The sequence below is a fragment of the Bos grunniens genome, chromosome 18, assembly GCF_055505025.1.
Source record: "Bos grunniens cultivar Pamir isolate PY7600 chromosome 18, Bosgru_T2T1.0, whole genome shotgun sequence".
NCBI lineage: Eukaryota > Metazoa > Chordata > Mammalia > Artiodactyla > Bovidae > Bos > Bos grunniens.
The window spans coordinates 57,099,170-57,115,637 of NC_141182.1; the positions used below are offsets into that span (position 1 = coordinate 57,099,170).

A 16,468-nucleotide genomic window follows, 5' to 3' on the forward strand; every position below is an offset into this window, starting at 1 on the left:
TAAGAATCTGCCTGCCAATTCAGTGGACATGGGTTCGATCCCTGGTCCGGGAAGATCCCACATGCTGTGGAGCGATGAAGCCTGTGTGCCGAAACTACTGAGCCTGTGCTCTAGAGCCTGTTCTCCACAACTAAAGTCCTGCGCGCAGCAACGAAGACCCAGCACAGCCAAAAACAAATAAATAAATGAATAAATATACCTTAACAAACTTTTAAAGAAAAGAAATAGGACCTTTGTAGTTTCCTGCATTTCCAGTAACAATCCTGACCCTCTCCCCTCCGGATTTTTCGGCACAGATGGTGCCCTCTGCCGGCAATGCCCCTTCTGCCCTCTTCTATATGACCACCTGTTGCTTATCTTAGCTCTGATGGCACATCCTCCTGAGAGCCACCTCCATCGACCCAGCCCCAAGGCCAAGCCCAGATGTGGGCCCCCACGGAGACCTGGATTCCCAGTGACCTCCCTCTGAACACTTGGGATCGCCCTGGCAGGGTGTGTCCCGTGATGGGAGGTTGTCTGTCTTGCTTGCTACTGTCCCCTCAGCCCCCAACCCTGAGCCTGACCCAGGGGAGGAGCTCAGGAAACCTCTCTTGAATAAATGAATGAACGAACAAACGAATGAATGAAACAGTGGAGGAGTGGGGCGGGGGGCACCGGGGGGCAGGGAGACGGGAGTCGGGAGGAGAGCAGACCTTATTGTAGAGGGCACAGATGTGCAGGGCCGTGTTCCCCGAGGCGTTCTGGGCTCCAGGCTCAGCTCCGTAGAAGAGCAGATGTTCCAGATGCTGAGAGTGACCCCGCTGGCAGGCCTGGAGGGGACCGGGGGCCAGAGCCCGGGTCAGACCCACCTGGCCACAGCATCTGTCTCTCTCCTTCACCTGGAGGCCAGGCAGCCCTGCATCCGCCACTCCCCCTTCCTTCTCCTCTGAGGCCCCATTCTCGCTTAGGGACCCATGCTGTCAACGTCACCAGTCATTCCAAGGCCCAGGCCTCCAGTCTAACTCCTCAGAGTCCTGGTGGTGACACCTCTATGCTTCCTCTTTGGGGACCATGCTACTCCCACCTCCATCCCCTGTGAGGACCTCAGCACCCGCAGCCCTAGGCCCTTGGATTAGGGTCCCCGATCCCTGCCCACCCTCGGGGCCCACCTGCCGCCCATGCCACCCCAAACCTCTCTAGGCCGGGCGGGAGCACCTGGTGAATCTCCTGCCAGCCGTTCTCATCAGCTATGCCCAGCTGGGCCCTGTTGTACAGGAGCAGCTCGCAACAGCGGGGGTCACCCCCCACCATAGCCGTGTGGAACAGGGGAGTCAGCCCTCGGCGGTCCTTGTAGTTGGGGGAGCCCCCAAGATCCAGGAGCGCCTAGGAAAGGTTAAAAAAAAAAAGATGACAATCACACAAGTAGTGGCTGGTTATCAAGGGCCAATTGGACGAAGAGACCTGGGTAACCTCACACAGGGTCAGAGCCAGAGCTGATGCTGCCACGATGCCCTTGAGTGACCTTGAGGCTGGCCCTTGCCCTGTCAGCCTCTCTCATCCCTGTGAACAACAGGGGGACTGGGGCGATGCCTCCAGAGGACCCCTCCCTCCCACTGTGAAATCCTGCCCAGCCTTCCCCCATGAGACATGCGCCATGAGCCACTGAAGAGGCTTAATGCCTTAGTGCCCACCTACTCAACAGGCTGGTGGTGGGGAACCAATCAGAGAAGGGCGCCTGGATGCAGGAGGGCCCCTGGCTGAGTGGGAGGTGTGGTGAGCTCCGGGATCGCAAGAAGAGGCAGGGAAATGGTCTGAGAGGGGGCAAGCTCGGACTTGGCTCAGCCTCACTGGGGCCGGGGGCTGGGGTTGGGGCAGGGAGTGATCCCCCTCGAGGAACGGATCTGGGCCTGGAAGACTGGCAGCTTCGAGCGTGTGAGGAGTGTTGGCGGCGCCGGCGCCGTGCGAACAGAGTCACGGTGGCGCAGTCCAACAGCACATTTCCAACATTTGCGGTGATGGAAATAGTTACAACCGCACGATCCAACATGGCAGCCGCGTGGGGGGCTACTGAGCCGCTGGAAGGTGGCTAGTAAGCCTGAGAATCGGAAGTTTTAATTTTAGTTCATTTTCTTCTATTTAAATCTAAACAGCCCCCCCTCCCCCGCCCGTGGCGCTAGTGGCTGCTGGATTGCACGAGCGCAGGCCTGGGAGGGAGGGATTGGGCGTGAGCAGGAGTGGGGTTTGGGGGTATGTGTGTATGTGTAAAGTCGCTTCAGTCCTGTCTGACTCTTTGCGACCCCATGGACTGTAGCCCACCAGGCTCCTCTGTCCATGGGGATTCTCCAGGCAAGGATGCTGGAGTGGGTTGCCATTTCTTTCTCCAGGGGAACCTTCCCCGCCCAGGGATGAAACCCACATCTTTTATGTCTCCTGCCTTTGCAGGAGGGTTCTTTACCACTAGAGCCACCTGGGAAGCAGGTAGGAGAAGGGGTTTGGGGGAGGAGGGTGCATGAAGAGGGTCTGTCAATTCCAGGGCTGTGAGGCAGACCTTTGGGACTGGTGTCTGACTGCCTTCAGGGTTCTTCAGGGAAGGATTGGATAAGGGAAGGGAAGGCTGGTTAGGCTGAATCATCTATGAACCATGGTGTTTACCAACAACTTCAGGGGAGCTCTATCCTGACCTATGGATGAAGAGGGATCAAGTGCCCTTGGGTAGGAGGAGAGAAAGAACATTTTAAAATAAGACCGGGCAAGCTGACTCCATGAATGTATATGTGCGTGCTCAGTCGTTCAGTGGTATCTGACTCTTTTGGGACCCTATGGACTGCAGTCCACCAGGCTCCACTATCCATTTTCCAGGCAGGAATACTGGAGTGGGTGCCATTTCTTTCTCCAGGGGATCTTCCCAACTCATGGATTGAACCCAAGTCTCCTACATCGCAGGAGGATTCTTTACCTCTGAGCTACCTGGGAAGCCCCCATGTATATATACTGAGGGTCTATGAGCTTCATCTGCTTGTAAAGGTGCATTTTAGGCACTATACTGGGCAGTAAGGAGATCAAACCAGTCCATCCTAAAGGAAGTCCATCCTGAATATTCATTGGAAGGACTGATGCTGAAACTGAAGCTCCAGTACTCTGGCCACCTGATGCAAAGAGCCGACTCATTGGATAAGACTCTGATGCTGGGAAAGATTAAGGGCAGGAGGAGAAGGGGACGACAGAGGATGAGATGATTGGATGGCATCACCAACTCAATGGACATGAGTTTGAGTAAACTCCAGGAGTTTATGATGGACAGGGAGGCCTGGTGTGCTGCAGTCCATGGGGTCGCAAAGAGTGACACACGACTGAGTGACTGAACAACAATTGGAGTAGAGGGCTGTATTTCAGGTGAGTGAAGGTGGAGTACTGGGAGAGTGAGCTGTAGGTTGAGAAGTGAATGGAAGGGTTGAGTTGGGAAGCAAGAGGACCAGTGTCTGGGGGGAGCAGATAGGGGAATGGTGTCTGGGGGCACGGTGGGAAACTCACTCTGTATTTTAAAGGGTACCAGGGGACTTCCCTGGTGGTCCGGTGGTTAAGACCCTGCATGTCTGGTGCACAGGGCATGGGATCAGGGAACTAAGATCAGGGAACTAAGATCCCACATGCCGTGCTGTGTAGCCAAAAAATAAAAAAAATAAAGGGCACCAGGAAGAGTCTACACCTCTGGGAGACAGAGGTAGGTGTGGACTGCTGGCTCAGCGGGGCTGGAGAAGTTCTGGGTGTCAGGAAGTTAACATGATCTACCTGGGGGCAGGGCAAGGGTCCACATGACCATCAGTTATAGCTGATCACGAGCCTTGAGCTGGGGAGGGGGGCTCCCAGAGGTCCCAGGAGGGTCTTGGGTGCAGTCAGAGGAGTGACTGTGGAGGAGGGAGGTGGACAAAGGGGCCGGGGGGATTGGCCGGACGTAGTCTGGGTGAAGAACGCAGTCACTCGGGGGTGTCTCTGGGCTCTGGGGAGGGTCCTGGGAGGATCTGAAACCTCACCGTCAGAGCGAGGCAGTGGCGGGCACAGGCGGCCTTGTGTAGCGCGGTCATGCCATCCCGGGCCCGGAAGTCAATGTGCGCCCCGCCCAGGCATAGGGTTCGAATCACCTCTACGGAGCCTTCGGTCTGAGCAGCCAGCGTCAGGGGGGTCTCTGGGAGGCAGGGGGAAAGGCCGGTCATGTGCAGCCCCTGGGCCTCATCGTCCCTGACTCTCCAGCCCTCCCAAAGCACCCCGCCCTGCCGCCCGCTCCCTACCTCCTGAATCTGAGTCATGATAATTGGGGTCCAGCCCCTTGTCCAGCAGCCGTGCCACCTTATCAGATGTCCCGAGCTGCACGTACTCCAGGAACTTCTTCAACCCCGTCTGAGTCGCAGATGAGAGAGAGAGAAGACAGGCGGTCAGGGAGGAAAGAGGCAAGGCTGGGTTTGGAGCAGCGCTGTCCAGTGGAATCACACAGCAAGCCACACATGCCATCGAGAAGTCCCTAGTAGCCACCACTTTTTTTAAAGGAAGAAGACCTTCCAATTATATTGAAATTCACTTCGATGACCTATCTGTTTTTAGTCTATCATATATATCCACAATATTACTGATTCAACAGGTAATCCACATGAAATTTATTACTGAGATACTTTCAGGGGTACTGAGTCGTCAAGATCCATTGTGTATTTCACGCTCATAGTGAGGCTCAATGTGGACCTGGTACACCGCAGGTACCCCGGTGGCCGTATGTGGCTGGCTGCTCCCGCAGATGGTACAGGTCTGGATGGATAGACTGTTCGGGGGAGGACAGAGACAAGTGCATGGTGGGGTGGGGCTGAGGGTAAGAAGCAGCCAGCGAGCTTTCTTCCCAAGTGTCAAGGATCGTTCATTTCACTTCCGACCGAAGCAGCCCCCTGACTTCCTCCCAGCTTTCAGGGGACCAGAAGAGACGCAGGCGATACAGCCTGAGGACTGGAGGGCAAGGTGTGTGAGTACACAACTAAGTCGCTCAGTCGTGTCCAACTCTTTGTGGCCCTACGGACAGTAGCCCGCCAGGCTCCTCTGTCCATGGGATTCTCCAGGCAAGAATTCTGGAATGGGATGCCATTTCCTCCTCCAGGGGATCTTTCCCATATGGGGATCAAACCTGTGCCCCCTGCATTGTCAGGCGGATTCTTTACCACTGAGCCACCAGGGAAGCCCGAGAGAGCAAGATACCAGGAGGATAAATGGCTGCAGAGGAGTGCATCCTTGGATCTGGTAGAGATTTAGGCTCTGAAATTGTGTGAACTGCAGGGTGTCTATGAAACTGCCCCTAGATAGAGGGACACTAGATACCAGAGTCACAGGCCACGTTGGCTGGGGGCAGGGGGGCTTTCCTGCATGGGATATAGGGGCCCCAGGAGATGAGAGGGGAGAATCCAAGGATGAAGAAAGTGGGAGCCAGGTGGAAATGGCACGAGCCTGGGCAGAGGTGCAAAGAGAGAAGATGAGAAAAGCTCTGATGTATGCTAGAGGTGGGAAGGGATAGTTAAGGACTTTGGGAAGGTTCTGTTCGCATTATTGTGTTTAAAATGGATAACCAACAAGGATGTACTGTATAGCACGTGGAACTCTGCTCAACATTGTGTGCCAGCCTGGATGGGGGAGGAGTTTGGGGGAGAATGTATACACGTATATGTACGGCTGAGTCCTTTCCCTGTCCACCTGAACCTATCACAACATTGTTAATCAGTTATACTCCAGTACGAAATAAAAAGTTTTTTTGTTTTTTTTTTTTAATGAAAGGCTGTGATGGAGTCATCAGGTGCATTTGGGGTTGTCCCAAATATGACACAGCATCCCAAGTTAAGTGTGAGATGCTGGCAGAAGAAAAGAAGGTTTGCAGGGTCGTCGGGAAGAGCTAGGAGAGAAAGTAGTTAGGGAAGGGGGCTCCAGGTTGGGGGTGGCGGCGTAAGTGCCAGCAGGGTTCTCTCACCTTCGTGTGCAACTTGGCCAGCTGCTTCTCATCCAGGTTGGTCTGCTTGTAAACACGGGTCTTGTATCGGAACTGAGGCCATGGAGGGGGGGAGGGCGGTGCGGGTGACGGGAGAGACAAAAGACTCAGAGTCAGGAGTCTGGACCTCTTCTGAGCCAGGGAAGTCAGTGCAGGGTCAGGACGAAAAATAGCCCCAGAGTCTTGGCTGGGTGGGCAGAGGGCTGCTGGCCACTACGGGCCTGTGGACTGCAACCCCTAAGGTGTCTGGACCCCGCGGGGTATGTTCTAGAATAACCACTGTCATTTCCCACTTTGGTAGGCCAGAGGAAACTTGGGGCAGGGAAATGACTCACCCAAGGCCACTCTGCCTGCTGGTCAGAGGCAAGAACGCCCTGGTAATGTGAACTTAGGCCTCTCTGATTGTTAAGTCAAAGTGTTCAGTCACTCAGTCGTGTCCAACTCTTTGCGACCTCAATGGACTAGCCCACCAGGCTTCTCTGTCCATGGGATTTTCCAGGCAAGAACACTGGAGTGGATTGCCATTCCCTCCTCCAGGGGATCTTCCCGACCCAGGGATGGAATCCGTGTCTCCTGCATTGCAGGCGGATTCTTTACCCTCTGACCCACCAGGGAAGCCCCGGGATTCTTAGGGCACCCTTTATATCCAGAAGTGCCCACAGGGTTTTCCCTTGCTGAGGGCTGGGCTGGGAGAAAAAAACGGGGAGCGGGCAGACGCCTGCTTGCATCTGCGAAGGGGCTGGGAAGGCTGTGGGGGTCTCACCTCCAGGTAGGGCACCCCCTTCTCGAAGGACTGGGGGTACTCCCGCAGCAGCCGCTCCTCCTCCAGGAAGTTGGCGTCCCGGCCCGAGGTGGCTGGCTGGAACAGGCCATAGTTGAGCACGTCCTGGAGGCTCTCGCTCAGGGCACAGAGCACCTGCTGCTTGGCCGTCCAGATGGTGGCATCGGGGTTGAAGCGCAGGCATTTCTGGTGGGGGAGGCGACAGGAGAGAGAGAAGGGGCCTGAGGTGGTCTGCAGAGGGCTATGGGTGATTCCCGGGACAGCGGAAGGCTGGGGGAAACCCATGAGGGTCTGGCAGTGGGGGCCATGTGTGAGGGCATCCAGAACCAGAGCCCCCCTCCCCTTCCCCTCTCCCCGTGCAGACTCCGGTGGTCCCTGTCTCCCACCACCACCCCACCCCCCCGCCCCCCATCCGCTGGCCAGTAGGCTATTGCTCACTGTCTGGTGAAGGTCAGGGATGCCAATCCTAAAAACCATCATGCTGAAGTGGGCGTCGTCTGGGACGGACATGGAGCGGCCCTGGAGGCCTCGGATCGAGGCCAGGCTACCAGGTGCTGCGCTGCCCCTGCCCCGGGTCCCCCGGGGGCCTCTCCCGGGCCCGTCTGGGGAGCTGTCGGACTCTGAGCCCCCCTCGGGACACTCGCTGACACTGTGGCGTTCTTCGTCCTCGCTTGACGCGGGGCTGTGGGTCATCGTGGGGCCACGGGGCGATGGGGGACGGCAGCATCACAGGCGGCTGGCGGGGGAAGGGGCAGGGGTGGTGGTCAGACCAGGAGCCCAGGCCCTTTGGAGGCCACGGGTGCACTCAGTGGACAAACACGGTCCAGGGCAGTGGCTCCAAGCTGCCCGAGGGAGACAGGCAGGAGGCTGGACACACCCCCAGACACTCCTACCGCCTCCAAGCTCTCTCCTGAGCTGCCGGGCACACACGCCCCCACCCCCCCCCCAGCCCTGCCATGCTGCCTGCACGTGTCTCCTTCCCTGCCCTTGGCCTTGCTCGCAGCCCCCCGCCCCTTCTGCGCCCCACTTTGCCGCTGACCCAGCGCGGCGGTGTCCCAGAAACCGCAGAATCACCGCGGGAGCCGCTGGCCCACTTTGCCAGGCCAGGGATAATGCAGCTAAAATTAGCCCAGGACAGACAGGTGGGCGACCCACCGGCACCTTGCCCTCCTGGCCCCAGCCTGGCCCCTCCTCACGCGAGGTCCTCCCCGCCTTCTGCTCCCGGTGCCTCCCGGATGACCGCGAGGAGGCTGAGATGTAGTAAGGAGGAGAGGGAGGTGCCCTGAGCCTAGGGTGGAGCCGGTGACTTCACTGAAGTGTGGCTGACCGCGTGTGTGTGGAGGGCTGCTGGAGAGCCAGCATCCCAGGGGGCAGGGGCACCTGGCCGGGGCAGAGAGTACCACACATGAGGTGTCCCCCGGGGGGAACCACAAGAGGTGGCCTGTGCAAGTTTCCGGGGGGGCATCTTGAGAGGGTGTGTGGGTGGGTGGAGAGACTGGCCCTGGCAGGGCTGTCCGGGTGACAGCCTTGCGGTGGCCTGGGTGGGTGTAGGGCGGCGGTAGGTGACCTGCGGGTGTGTTCGAGGCCTGGCGCTGCTGGGTGGAAGGACGGGCATCGCCTGGTCCTGGGGGCCCCACTCTGAGGGAGACTGGGGGGCTGGGAGGGAGGCTAAGGAGTGGGATGAGAGTCTGGTGGGTGAGGGTGAGATCCCCACTATTCTTCAGATCCCTACTGTTCTTCGCCCCTGAATTGGTCTTATAAGGGTGAGTCCAGATGGGGCCCTTCTTTCCCGTTTTCTCCCCCCCTCCCACCCCAGCACCGGAAACCAGAATGTCTGGTCTGGTCCCTCCCCCCCACACCAGGCCCGGCTCCTGCACGTTGCCATGGAGATGGGAAGCAGTGGAGGGTACTGCTGACTTTGGGGGAGTGGGGATGGGCTGGGGGGGTTGGGGAGGGAAGACAAAATGTGTGCGGGGGGGAGGAGAGTTTCAAGAACTGTGGGCGAGCCAGCCTCCAGCTATGGGCTGGCCACCCCCTCCCCTAAGCGTGGCCACGGCTCCCTCCCCCTCTGGGTACCCAGCAGAGCCTCCCCTACTTGGCCCTGGCGAAGACCCCCCACCCCCCCGCCCGGCCTCCTCCTACCCGGCGACTCCACTCCCACCTCCAGACCTGGGGCTGGCAGCCACTCCCCCTCGGCTGACCCCGGCTGACCCCCTCCCCCAGCCTCCACGGACTCCTGAAAGCGAAGCTCTCCCGGTCCCCCGGCGCGTGCGGCTGCCCCCAACCCCCAGGACCAGCTCGGGCCCCTCCCCCTCAGCCCCCGAGGGAGGGAGCGGGCACACTCCGCCGGGGCGGCATGAATCAAACGCTCCGCGGCTAAGAATAGCTGGCACGCAGCTGGTACCGAGACGGGCTGAGGAATCGGCGGGGGGGGGGGGGGGGTAGAAAGAGGAGAGAGGGGGTGCCCTGGGAGGCTGCGGGGGTACGGCGGGGGGAGGCTGCCGGCGTGGCCGAGAGCCGGCCCGGGAGAATGAATGGAGGCGGAGAGGCTGGGAGAGGCGGGCAGACGGAGCCCGGGCTGGGGCCGAGAAACTGGTGGGGGAGAGCCCGGGTCCGCGGAGAGGGGGCGGAGGCCCCCGGGAGCAGGACTCGGGGGCGGGAACCGAGGGGGCGCGCCGGCCAGTGGGGAAGGAAGCGGGGACCGGGTTGGGATGCAGGGAGCTCGTGAAAGGGTGGGAGGGGATTGGACGAGTCTGGAAGGAGAAGCCGAAACCACAGGGGGTCGAAAGGGGCGGCGAAGGCCGAGGCCCTGACCCCCGCTGGAGGGGGTGGGCGCCAGAATGACCACGGCGAGGGGCCTCGAGGGGTGGGGCCGCAGGAGGGGTCCAGGGGGCCCAGGTGGGCCGCGATGGGCGAGGCGGGGGAGTGGCCGGGCCGGGCTGGCCGGGAGGCGGTAACCGCGACCGAGCCCTCGGCCCAGGAGCGCGGGGAGGCGGGTTCGGGCAGGGGGCTAAGGGGCCGCATGCCCCCAGCAAGTCCGCGATCCGGGACGGGGCACGGGGGACCCGTGCGTAACCCAATTTGGCGTCGCCCGGGGCAACGCTCCCCTCCTCACCCCCGCCCCCCACCGCACACCCGGGCCGGGAGCCCGGCGCTCGGCCAAGGACGTCCGGGGCGCCCCCGCCCCCGCCCGCGGCCCCAGGCCCGCGCTTCACCCCCCAACCCAGACCCCCGGTTTTCGGCCCCCTTACCTGCCTGGCGGGGCTGCTGAGTCCCGGTCGGCGGCGCCCGCGGCCCCTCCCCCCTCCCCCCACCCCCCACCCCCCCGGAGACGGGGGACCCTCAGGCCATGCCCCACCGCCCCGGAGGGCGAGCGGGCCCGGGGAGGGGGCGGGCGGGGGCCGGGGGGGCGGGCGGGGGGGCCGCGGACCTCACCCCCCACGCGGGCCGGGCCTGGCCATCCGCAGAGCGCCCCCCCTTGCGCCGCGGCCGCCGCGCCCCTCCTAGCTAGCCCGCCCCCGGCTCGGTCCGGCCGGCTCCGGGCGCCGCGTCTCCGTCGGCTCCTCTCCTCGGCCTCAGGCCGCCGCCGCCGCCGCCGCCGCCGCCCGCTCCGCGCCTCCTCTGCCTCCCAGCTCGCTCTCTCGCTCTCGCTGTCTCTCCCTCACCCGGTCTCTCTCTCTCCCTCCCTCCCTCTCTCCCTCCCTCCGCCCTCTCCCCTCCCTCCGGGAGCCGGCGGAGGAGACATCGCCCCTCCCCGCGCCCCCAAACCTCGCCCATCCCCCCCCCGCCGGCTCCGCCCCCTCCCCCTGCCCTCCCCCACCGCTCCTCTCCGCCGCCAGATTCCCGAACCCTGACTCCACCCCTGCTTGCCCCAGTACCCCGGGGATGGGGCTCCGCCCCCCTAAGGGTGCCTCTCCCCGCACCCCCCCAGGACCGCCCCTTCCCAGGGCGCCCCCACCACCTCTACCCACAGTAGGGTGCAATTAAGTATTCGTTGCTAGACTCTACACCCCCAAACTGGATGGTGAGAGCTATAGATTCCTGCCCTGTCCCCCCAACACACACACACCTTCCCGCAAGGCACAGGTGCAGCGAGTCGCTCCCCAGCCCTGCCCCTGCAGACGTCTCCACATACACATCTTCTCCAGGGCGTGCGGGCTCTCGCAGGATACATTACCATGAGCACAGCCAGCTACATCATGTACATATCACACCCGTGTGCCGGAGCATGCACACGGCAGAGCACACGCGTCTACCCACCCCACACACGGGCACGCAGCCCGCTGTGCTTGCTCAGAGCTCTAGCTCACACGCAACCCTGAAACAGAGACACAGAACCACAGGGAGACGTGTGCTTTGTCTCCATCACATTCACCCACCGTGCCCTGGCCGTCCATCACACAGGTGTGCACATGCCCATCGAGAAGCACGACCCTGCACCACCACTTCCTTCCCGATAATTATCTCTGACATTTCTTGAGCACTTTCTGTGTGCCTGGCTCTGTGCTGGGTTTACTCCTCAACTTTGCACACTGTAATCCTCTGGGCTATGGACTTGCACTATCCCCATTTACGAGAGGGGAAAACTGAGGCCCAGAGAGGTTAAGCAATTTGCCCAAGGTCACCCAGCCAGCAAGAGTTGGTGGCCAGGATCAGAGACAGGTGGCCTGGCTCAAAGTCTTTAGACTGCTGTGTGCTGGGGTTCGGTACTGGCCACTCCATAGCTGCATATCTTTCTTTGCCACACATGATCCCCCCCAGCCATCTCCGCATTGCACGTGGGATACACCTGCAGAGACAGGGCTGATCCCATAGGGCAGCGGTGAGTGTGTCGCCACAGCCCAGGCCCCTACCCTTCTCCCAGCTCCAATAGCTCCTCCAGGGCCACCAACCAGAGCCCAGGCACCTGCGGAGGGCAGTTCCAGGCAGCCTCTGGGTGTGCATCCAGCTGCAGGCTCTGGGGTGCCATGGGATGAGCGGGAGCAGGTGCCAGCCCAGCTGCCCCAGGAGGCCCAGTTCTGGATTCACCCCCACCAGCCCAGGTGGTGAGCAGCTGGGCCTGGGGAGAAAACAGCTGCCTGTGTGTGTCGGCACCAGCAGTGAGAGGGGCTCTGTACCCTTTCTACAGTTTATGAGGCTTTTCTCGGCCTGGGCATCAGCTCTTGGTGAGGGGTCCCCAGGCTCCTCATGAGTGCCCAAGAGAGGCCCGAGCTCTGAGGCAGTGGGCAGCCTGCCCAAGGTCACACTGCCCTTTGCTTTCTTGGAAAATGGAAAAGTCTGGCTGTGTTGATTTCCAAGGCCCCATCCTGGGGCTCCCAGCAGCTGAGGGCAGATGCCCTGCTCGTGCCGGGAGCCAGAAGCTTCTGCTAGCTGCCGCCGCTGTGCTGGTAACCTCCAGCAGGCCCAGCTGTCCCCTCTCTGAGCCTTGGTGTCCCCCCTGGAAGAGTGGGCCCTGTGATCCTGGCACTGCCCGCCTGGCTGAAGCTGGGGAAGCCCTACATGACTCATGGGTCTGGCATGGAGTGGGCATGGCCAGCCTCCTGCTGCTCCTGCCTCTGCAGCCTCCCTGCCCCTGCCCTCATAACCTCTACCCCGGTCACCAGGCACCCCCACCCCCACCCCCACCCCCAGGGCCACAGGAAACTCGAGTTTCCACTTAAACACAATCATGCAGGGTTCAGTCTTTTGGCAGAGCTGCGACCCCACTGCCAGGGAAGGCTCCTTTCCTTGTTCAATTGACTGAGTACCTACTATGCGCTGGGTTGGCCCTGTCCTAGCTCCGAGGATACAGCCATGAAGAGGGATGCCTGCCTTCATTGGCGAGAGACAGACATCAAACAGATAAACAAGCCAGCAAGACAAGGCTGGTCTTGATTCAGCCAAAAAAGACAAAAAGGGGTGTTTGAATAAACTACCTGGGGAAGGCCTCTCTGAGCTGAGACCTCAGTGATGAGAAGGAGCTGGGGGGAAGAGCCTTCTAGAAGGAGGAAAAGGCTGGCGCAAAAGCTCTGAAGCGGGAAGGAGCTTAGCATTCAGGAAGTAGTGAAGAGATCAGTGTGGCTGGAGCTTGGAGGGGGGCGGTGAAGGGAGTGGGGGTGATGAGTTTGCAGAGGTGCAAAGGATCCACCCTTCCCTGCCCACCCCCAGGCTGGGCAGGCCAGGCCTGTGCTGAGGCCAGGGTTTGGCTTCACTCCCGCACATGATGGGAAGCTGGGGGGGAGCAGGGGAGTGGGGAGTGATGTGATCTGATTTACGGTTTGGAAGCATTGCTCTGGCTGCGGCAGGCTGCGTGGATTGGAGGGGCTCGGGAGGAAGGAGGGGAGAGGCAGGAGGAGAGGACTGCAGTGGTCCAGGCAGGAGATGAAGTAGCTCTCAACGCTCAGAGCTCTCTGTGCACCCAGCCCAGCAGCTGCTTACTCCACCTCCTGGAGAAAGCTTCTCGGACCCCACCCAACCTCCACCCTCCCCTCTGCCCCAGCCCCTCACCCAGATGGGGCTGTCTGCGGGGTCTGTGAACAGCTGGAATCCCCCATGTTACCCCCAACCAGGACCCAGACTGCAGGAGGCTTCCAGGAAAGCGTGGCAGATGGATCCAAGAGCCCTACCTTTCTGGGGGCTGCACACAAGCCACACGCGTGCTCTTTGCACGGATCCCCACAGACAGGCACAGATGCTCATCTGGATCTGGAGCAAGGGCCTGGAGGGCAGGATGGGAGATCTGGGGGGCAGGAGGTGCTCTAGAGCCTGAGAATGCTGTGAGAACTTCATTCCACAGGGTGTGTGGGCAACGGTGGCCACAGGATAATAACAACCTTAGCAAGACCTTGAGGTCTCCCCTGACCTGAGGCGTGGCCAGGGAGAGGAGAGGGAAGCAAGGCCAAGCCCTGGCAACTCCCCGAGGAGGTTCCTGGGCAGAGGCTGAGCCCCCAGGATCCCTTGGGGAGCTGGCTCCATCCTCCTGACCTTCTGGAGCTTCTGGCCGAGGCAGAAGGGAAGAGCAGGACAGGACGGAAGCAAGCTCTGGAAAGTGGGAAGAGGAGGGCGTGTGTGGAGACCCAAGGCGGGATCCAAGCTTTGGAACGTTGGAGGTTTCCGGCCACAGAGGCAGGGCCTCCGGGGAGCCAAGAGAGGCGGGGAGAGACACACACAGAGGAGCAGAGACCAACGGACCGAGACAAGAGTTGGGAGGAGAGGGACCAGAGAGAAGCTGGGAGAGGCGCGAACCAGGGGGCTGGTGATCAGCACACACTCCGGGTCCCCAGAAACATCCTTCTCCTCCAAAACACACCCTTCTGCAGCCTTGGGTGCTCCGAGACCAGCCTGATGCAGGCCGCCTGGCTCCTTGGCGCGCTGGTGGTACCCCAGCTCCTGGGCTTCAGTCATGGGGCTCGGGGAGCTGAGAGGGAGTGGGAGGGGGGCTGGGGTGGCGCCCAGGAGGAGGAGCGGGAGAGGGAAGCCCTGATGCTGAAGGTGAGTTGGAGACTGCTGGGACTCTAGTGGCGGGACCCGGGTGGGCGACTGTGGGCTTGGGAGGGGTGTATTCCAGGGTTAGAAGAATGGGCAACGGGAGGGATGGGATAGGCTCGGAGGATGAAGGTGATGGGTTCAGAGAAGAGGGCAGACAGCCAGCTGACAGCTGGAAAGGGGCGTCTGGGGAGTCTGAATGTAGCTGCCAGCCTGGCCCTGATCACCCTCCTTGCCTTAGCATTTACAGGAAGCGCTGGGGCTGCCTGCTAGGAGGGGAGATCAAAATCCCGAGGGAAACTCTGAAGGCAGGGGGGCCTGGGCGACCGAGGAGAACGGGCAGGGGGAGGAAGGCGAGGAGGAACCCACACCGACCCCCGGCGTCAGCCCCAGCCCCTCTCCCACCCCGGAGGACGCCATCACTTATATCCGTAAGTAATCCTTAGCTCCGCCCTGCGCCCCCCAACCCCGGCCTCCGTGGTCATTTTCACAAAAAAGAACCGTCCTTTCCCTGCCCCAGGATTTTTCAGTTGCCCACCGCCCAGCTCGGAGCCCTCACACCCAGGAGCTCCGGGTCCCCGGCTTTGCCTTTCAAGAGACCGGGGTGGCCACCGGCCCCTACCTTCCAGAAATCTTGAGGGCCCCCACCCCTCACCCCAACTCCGCCCCAGAAGCCGTAGGTCCCGGGTCCCCCCCGCGTCCTCCAGTACCCTGGCTCCGCCCCCAGGGTCCCCGTCCAGCGTGCGCCCTGTCCACCCGCAGTGGGTCGCCTGGCCGGCCTGGACGCAGGCCTGCACCAGGTGCACGTCCGTCTGCACGCGCTGGACACCCGCGTGGCCGAGCTTACTCGGGGGCTGCGGCAGCTGAGGGAAGTGGCGGGCGACACCCGCGACGCCGTGCAAGCCCTGCAGGAGGCTCAGAGCCGCGCCGAGCGCGAGCATGGCCGCTTAGAGGGTGAGTCGCATCCCGCCGGGCGGGGAAGGAGGGACGATCCAGGTCAGGCCGCGGACCGGTGGGGAGAGGGGAGCCCCGAAGGGTGTCTGAGACTTGAGGACCCTAGGTGTTAGGGGCGAGGGGAGGGCGGCCCTCGAGGATTTGGGGTGTGCTGGCTGATGGGGAGGGTGAACGTGGTCCCGACCGTGCTAGTGAGCCGACCCTGCTCCGGCCGTACCACGCCCCCTACGGTCCCGCCCCCACGTCCTGGCCACGCCCCCTGGCGGCTCTGTCACTGGCTCCGGGTGACTCTGGTCCCGCCCTCGACCCGCCCCCGAGGCACTAACCCCGCCTCCGCTCGGCCCCGCCCCGTCCCGCCCGCAGGCTGCCTGAAGGGGGCGCGTCTTGGACACAAGTGCTTCCTGCTCTCGCGCGACTTCGAGGCTCAGGCGGCGGCGCAGGCGCGGTGCGTGGCGCGGGGCGGGAGCCTGGCTCAGCCAGCTGACAGTCGGCAGATGGAGACGCTCACCCGCTACCTGCGCGCGGCGCTCGCCCCGTACAACTGGCCGGTGTGGCTGGGCGTGCACGACCGGCGCGCCGAGGGCCTGTACCTCTTCGAGAACGGCCAGCGCGTATCCTTCTTCGCCTGGCACCGCGCCCCCAGCCCTGAGCCCGGCGCCCGGCCCAGCGCCGCGCCGCACCCGCTCAGCCCCAACCAGCCCAACGGCGGCGTGCTCGAGAACTGCGTGGCTCAGGCCTCGGACGATGGCTCCTGGTGGGACCACGACTGCGATCGGCGCCTCTACTACGTCTGCGAGTTCCCCTATTAGCGGGGCCGGCTCCCCCCCTCTCCACTCCGCCCCACCACCCGCCTTGTGCCTGGGCTATGCTCCCAGCAAAGACACCGTTCCTTCCTTCCTTCCTCGCCCGCGGATGGAAATGTGTTTTCCCTGGCTGGCCGATCCCTGGGGGACTCCTGCGGGGCCGGGACCCCTTCCTTGCCTGTCTTTCCCGGAGGCGGTGGGCACGAGGCTAGGTCCCGCGCCAATAAAACGTTGTGGAATCTCACTTGAGTAGGCAGTGGAGGCGCTTTTGGCCTTTTATCTTTTTGAGGGGCAAGGCCTGTCCCCCTCTTACAGGTATTATTCGAGCCCCAGATCAGAGTGATAGAGAACACATGTGCATACGTACACATGGTCATCTTCTCCTGCGCACAGATGTCTGGAGTCCACGAATGCACACGCGGCTGACACCTCTGCCTGCATTGTGCCCCCTACTCAAGGTCTTTGGGACCCAGAGCC

The 16,468-nt window shown here is 61.8% G+C and overlaps 2 protein-coding genes across 5 annotated transcripts in view; one reads left to right on the plus strand and one right to left on the minus strand.

Annotated features, from left to right (window-relative positions):
* The window catches only part of SHANK1 (SH3 and multiple ankyrin repeat domains 1), a 48,716-nt gene extending 38,601 nt beyond the window's left edge, over window positions 1-10,115 (minus strand). For all 4 annotated transcript variants that reach the window (XM_086353731.1, XM_086353730.1, XM_086353729.1 and 1 more), the window contains exons 1-8: window positions 10,022-10,115; window positions 7,209-7,506; window positions 6,753-6,956; window positions 5,972-6,043; window positions 4,266-4,374; window positions 4,011-4,162; window positions 1,195-1,362; window positions 693-809 (exon numbers count right to left, since the gene is read on the minus strand). In XM_086353731.1, the coding sequence (XP_086209857.1) occupies window positions 693-809; window positions 1,195-1,362; window positions 4,011-4,162; window positions 4,266-4,374; window positions 5,972-6,043; window positions 6,753-6,956; window positions 7,209-7,463 (1,077 nt within the window). In that variant the 5' untranslated portion in view covers window positions 7,464-7,506; window positions 10,022-10,115. The remainder of the gene's footprint in view (window positions 1-692; window positions 810-1,194; window positions 1,363-4,010; window positions 4,163-4,265; window positions 4,375-5,971; window positions 6,044-6,752; window positions 6,957-7,208; window positions 7,507-10,021) is intronic.
* A 3,515-nt stretch (window positions 10,116-13,630) lies between these two features.
* On the plus strand, window positions 13,631-16,235 carry CLEC11A (C-type lectin domain containing 11A). Its single transcript, XM_086353974.1, has 4 exons — window positions 13,631-14,240; window positions 14,476-14,665; window positions 14,997-15,188; window positions 15,552-16,235. Exons 1-4 carry the CDS (start codon window positions 14,094-14,096, stop codon window positions 15,995-15,997), a joined length of 975 nt encoding a protein of 324 aa, XP_086210100.1. The 5' UTR covers window positions 13,631-14,093; the 3' UTR covers window positions 15,998-16,235.
* Window positions 16,236-16,468: the final 233 nt, after the last annotated feature.

What these genes read in the sequence shown, in the direction of transcription:
- CLEC11A (XM_086353974.1), top strand. Translation starts at nt 14,094, where the DNA reads ATGCAGGCCGCCTGGCTCCTTGGCGCGCTGGTGGTACCCCAGCTCCTG. An exon ending in GGGAAGCCCTGATGCTGAAG is followed by an intron (nt 14,241 to 14,475) that starts GTGAGTTGGAGA and finishes TCCTTGCCTTAG; the next exon opens with CATTTACAGGAAGCGCTGGG. An exon ending in GGACGCCATCACTTATATCC is followed by an intron (nt 14,666 to 14,996) that starts GTAAGTAATCCT and finishes GTCCACCCGCAG; the next exon opens with TGGGTCGCCTGGCCGGCCTG.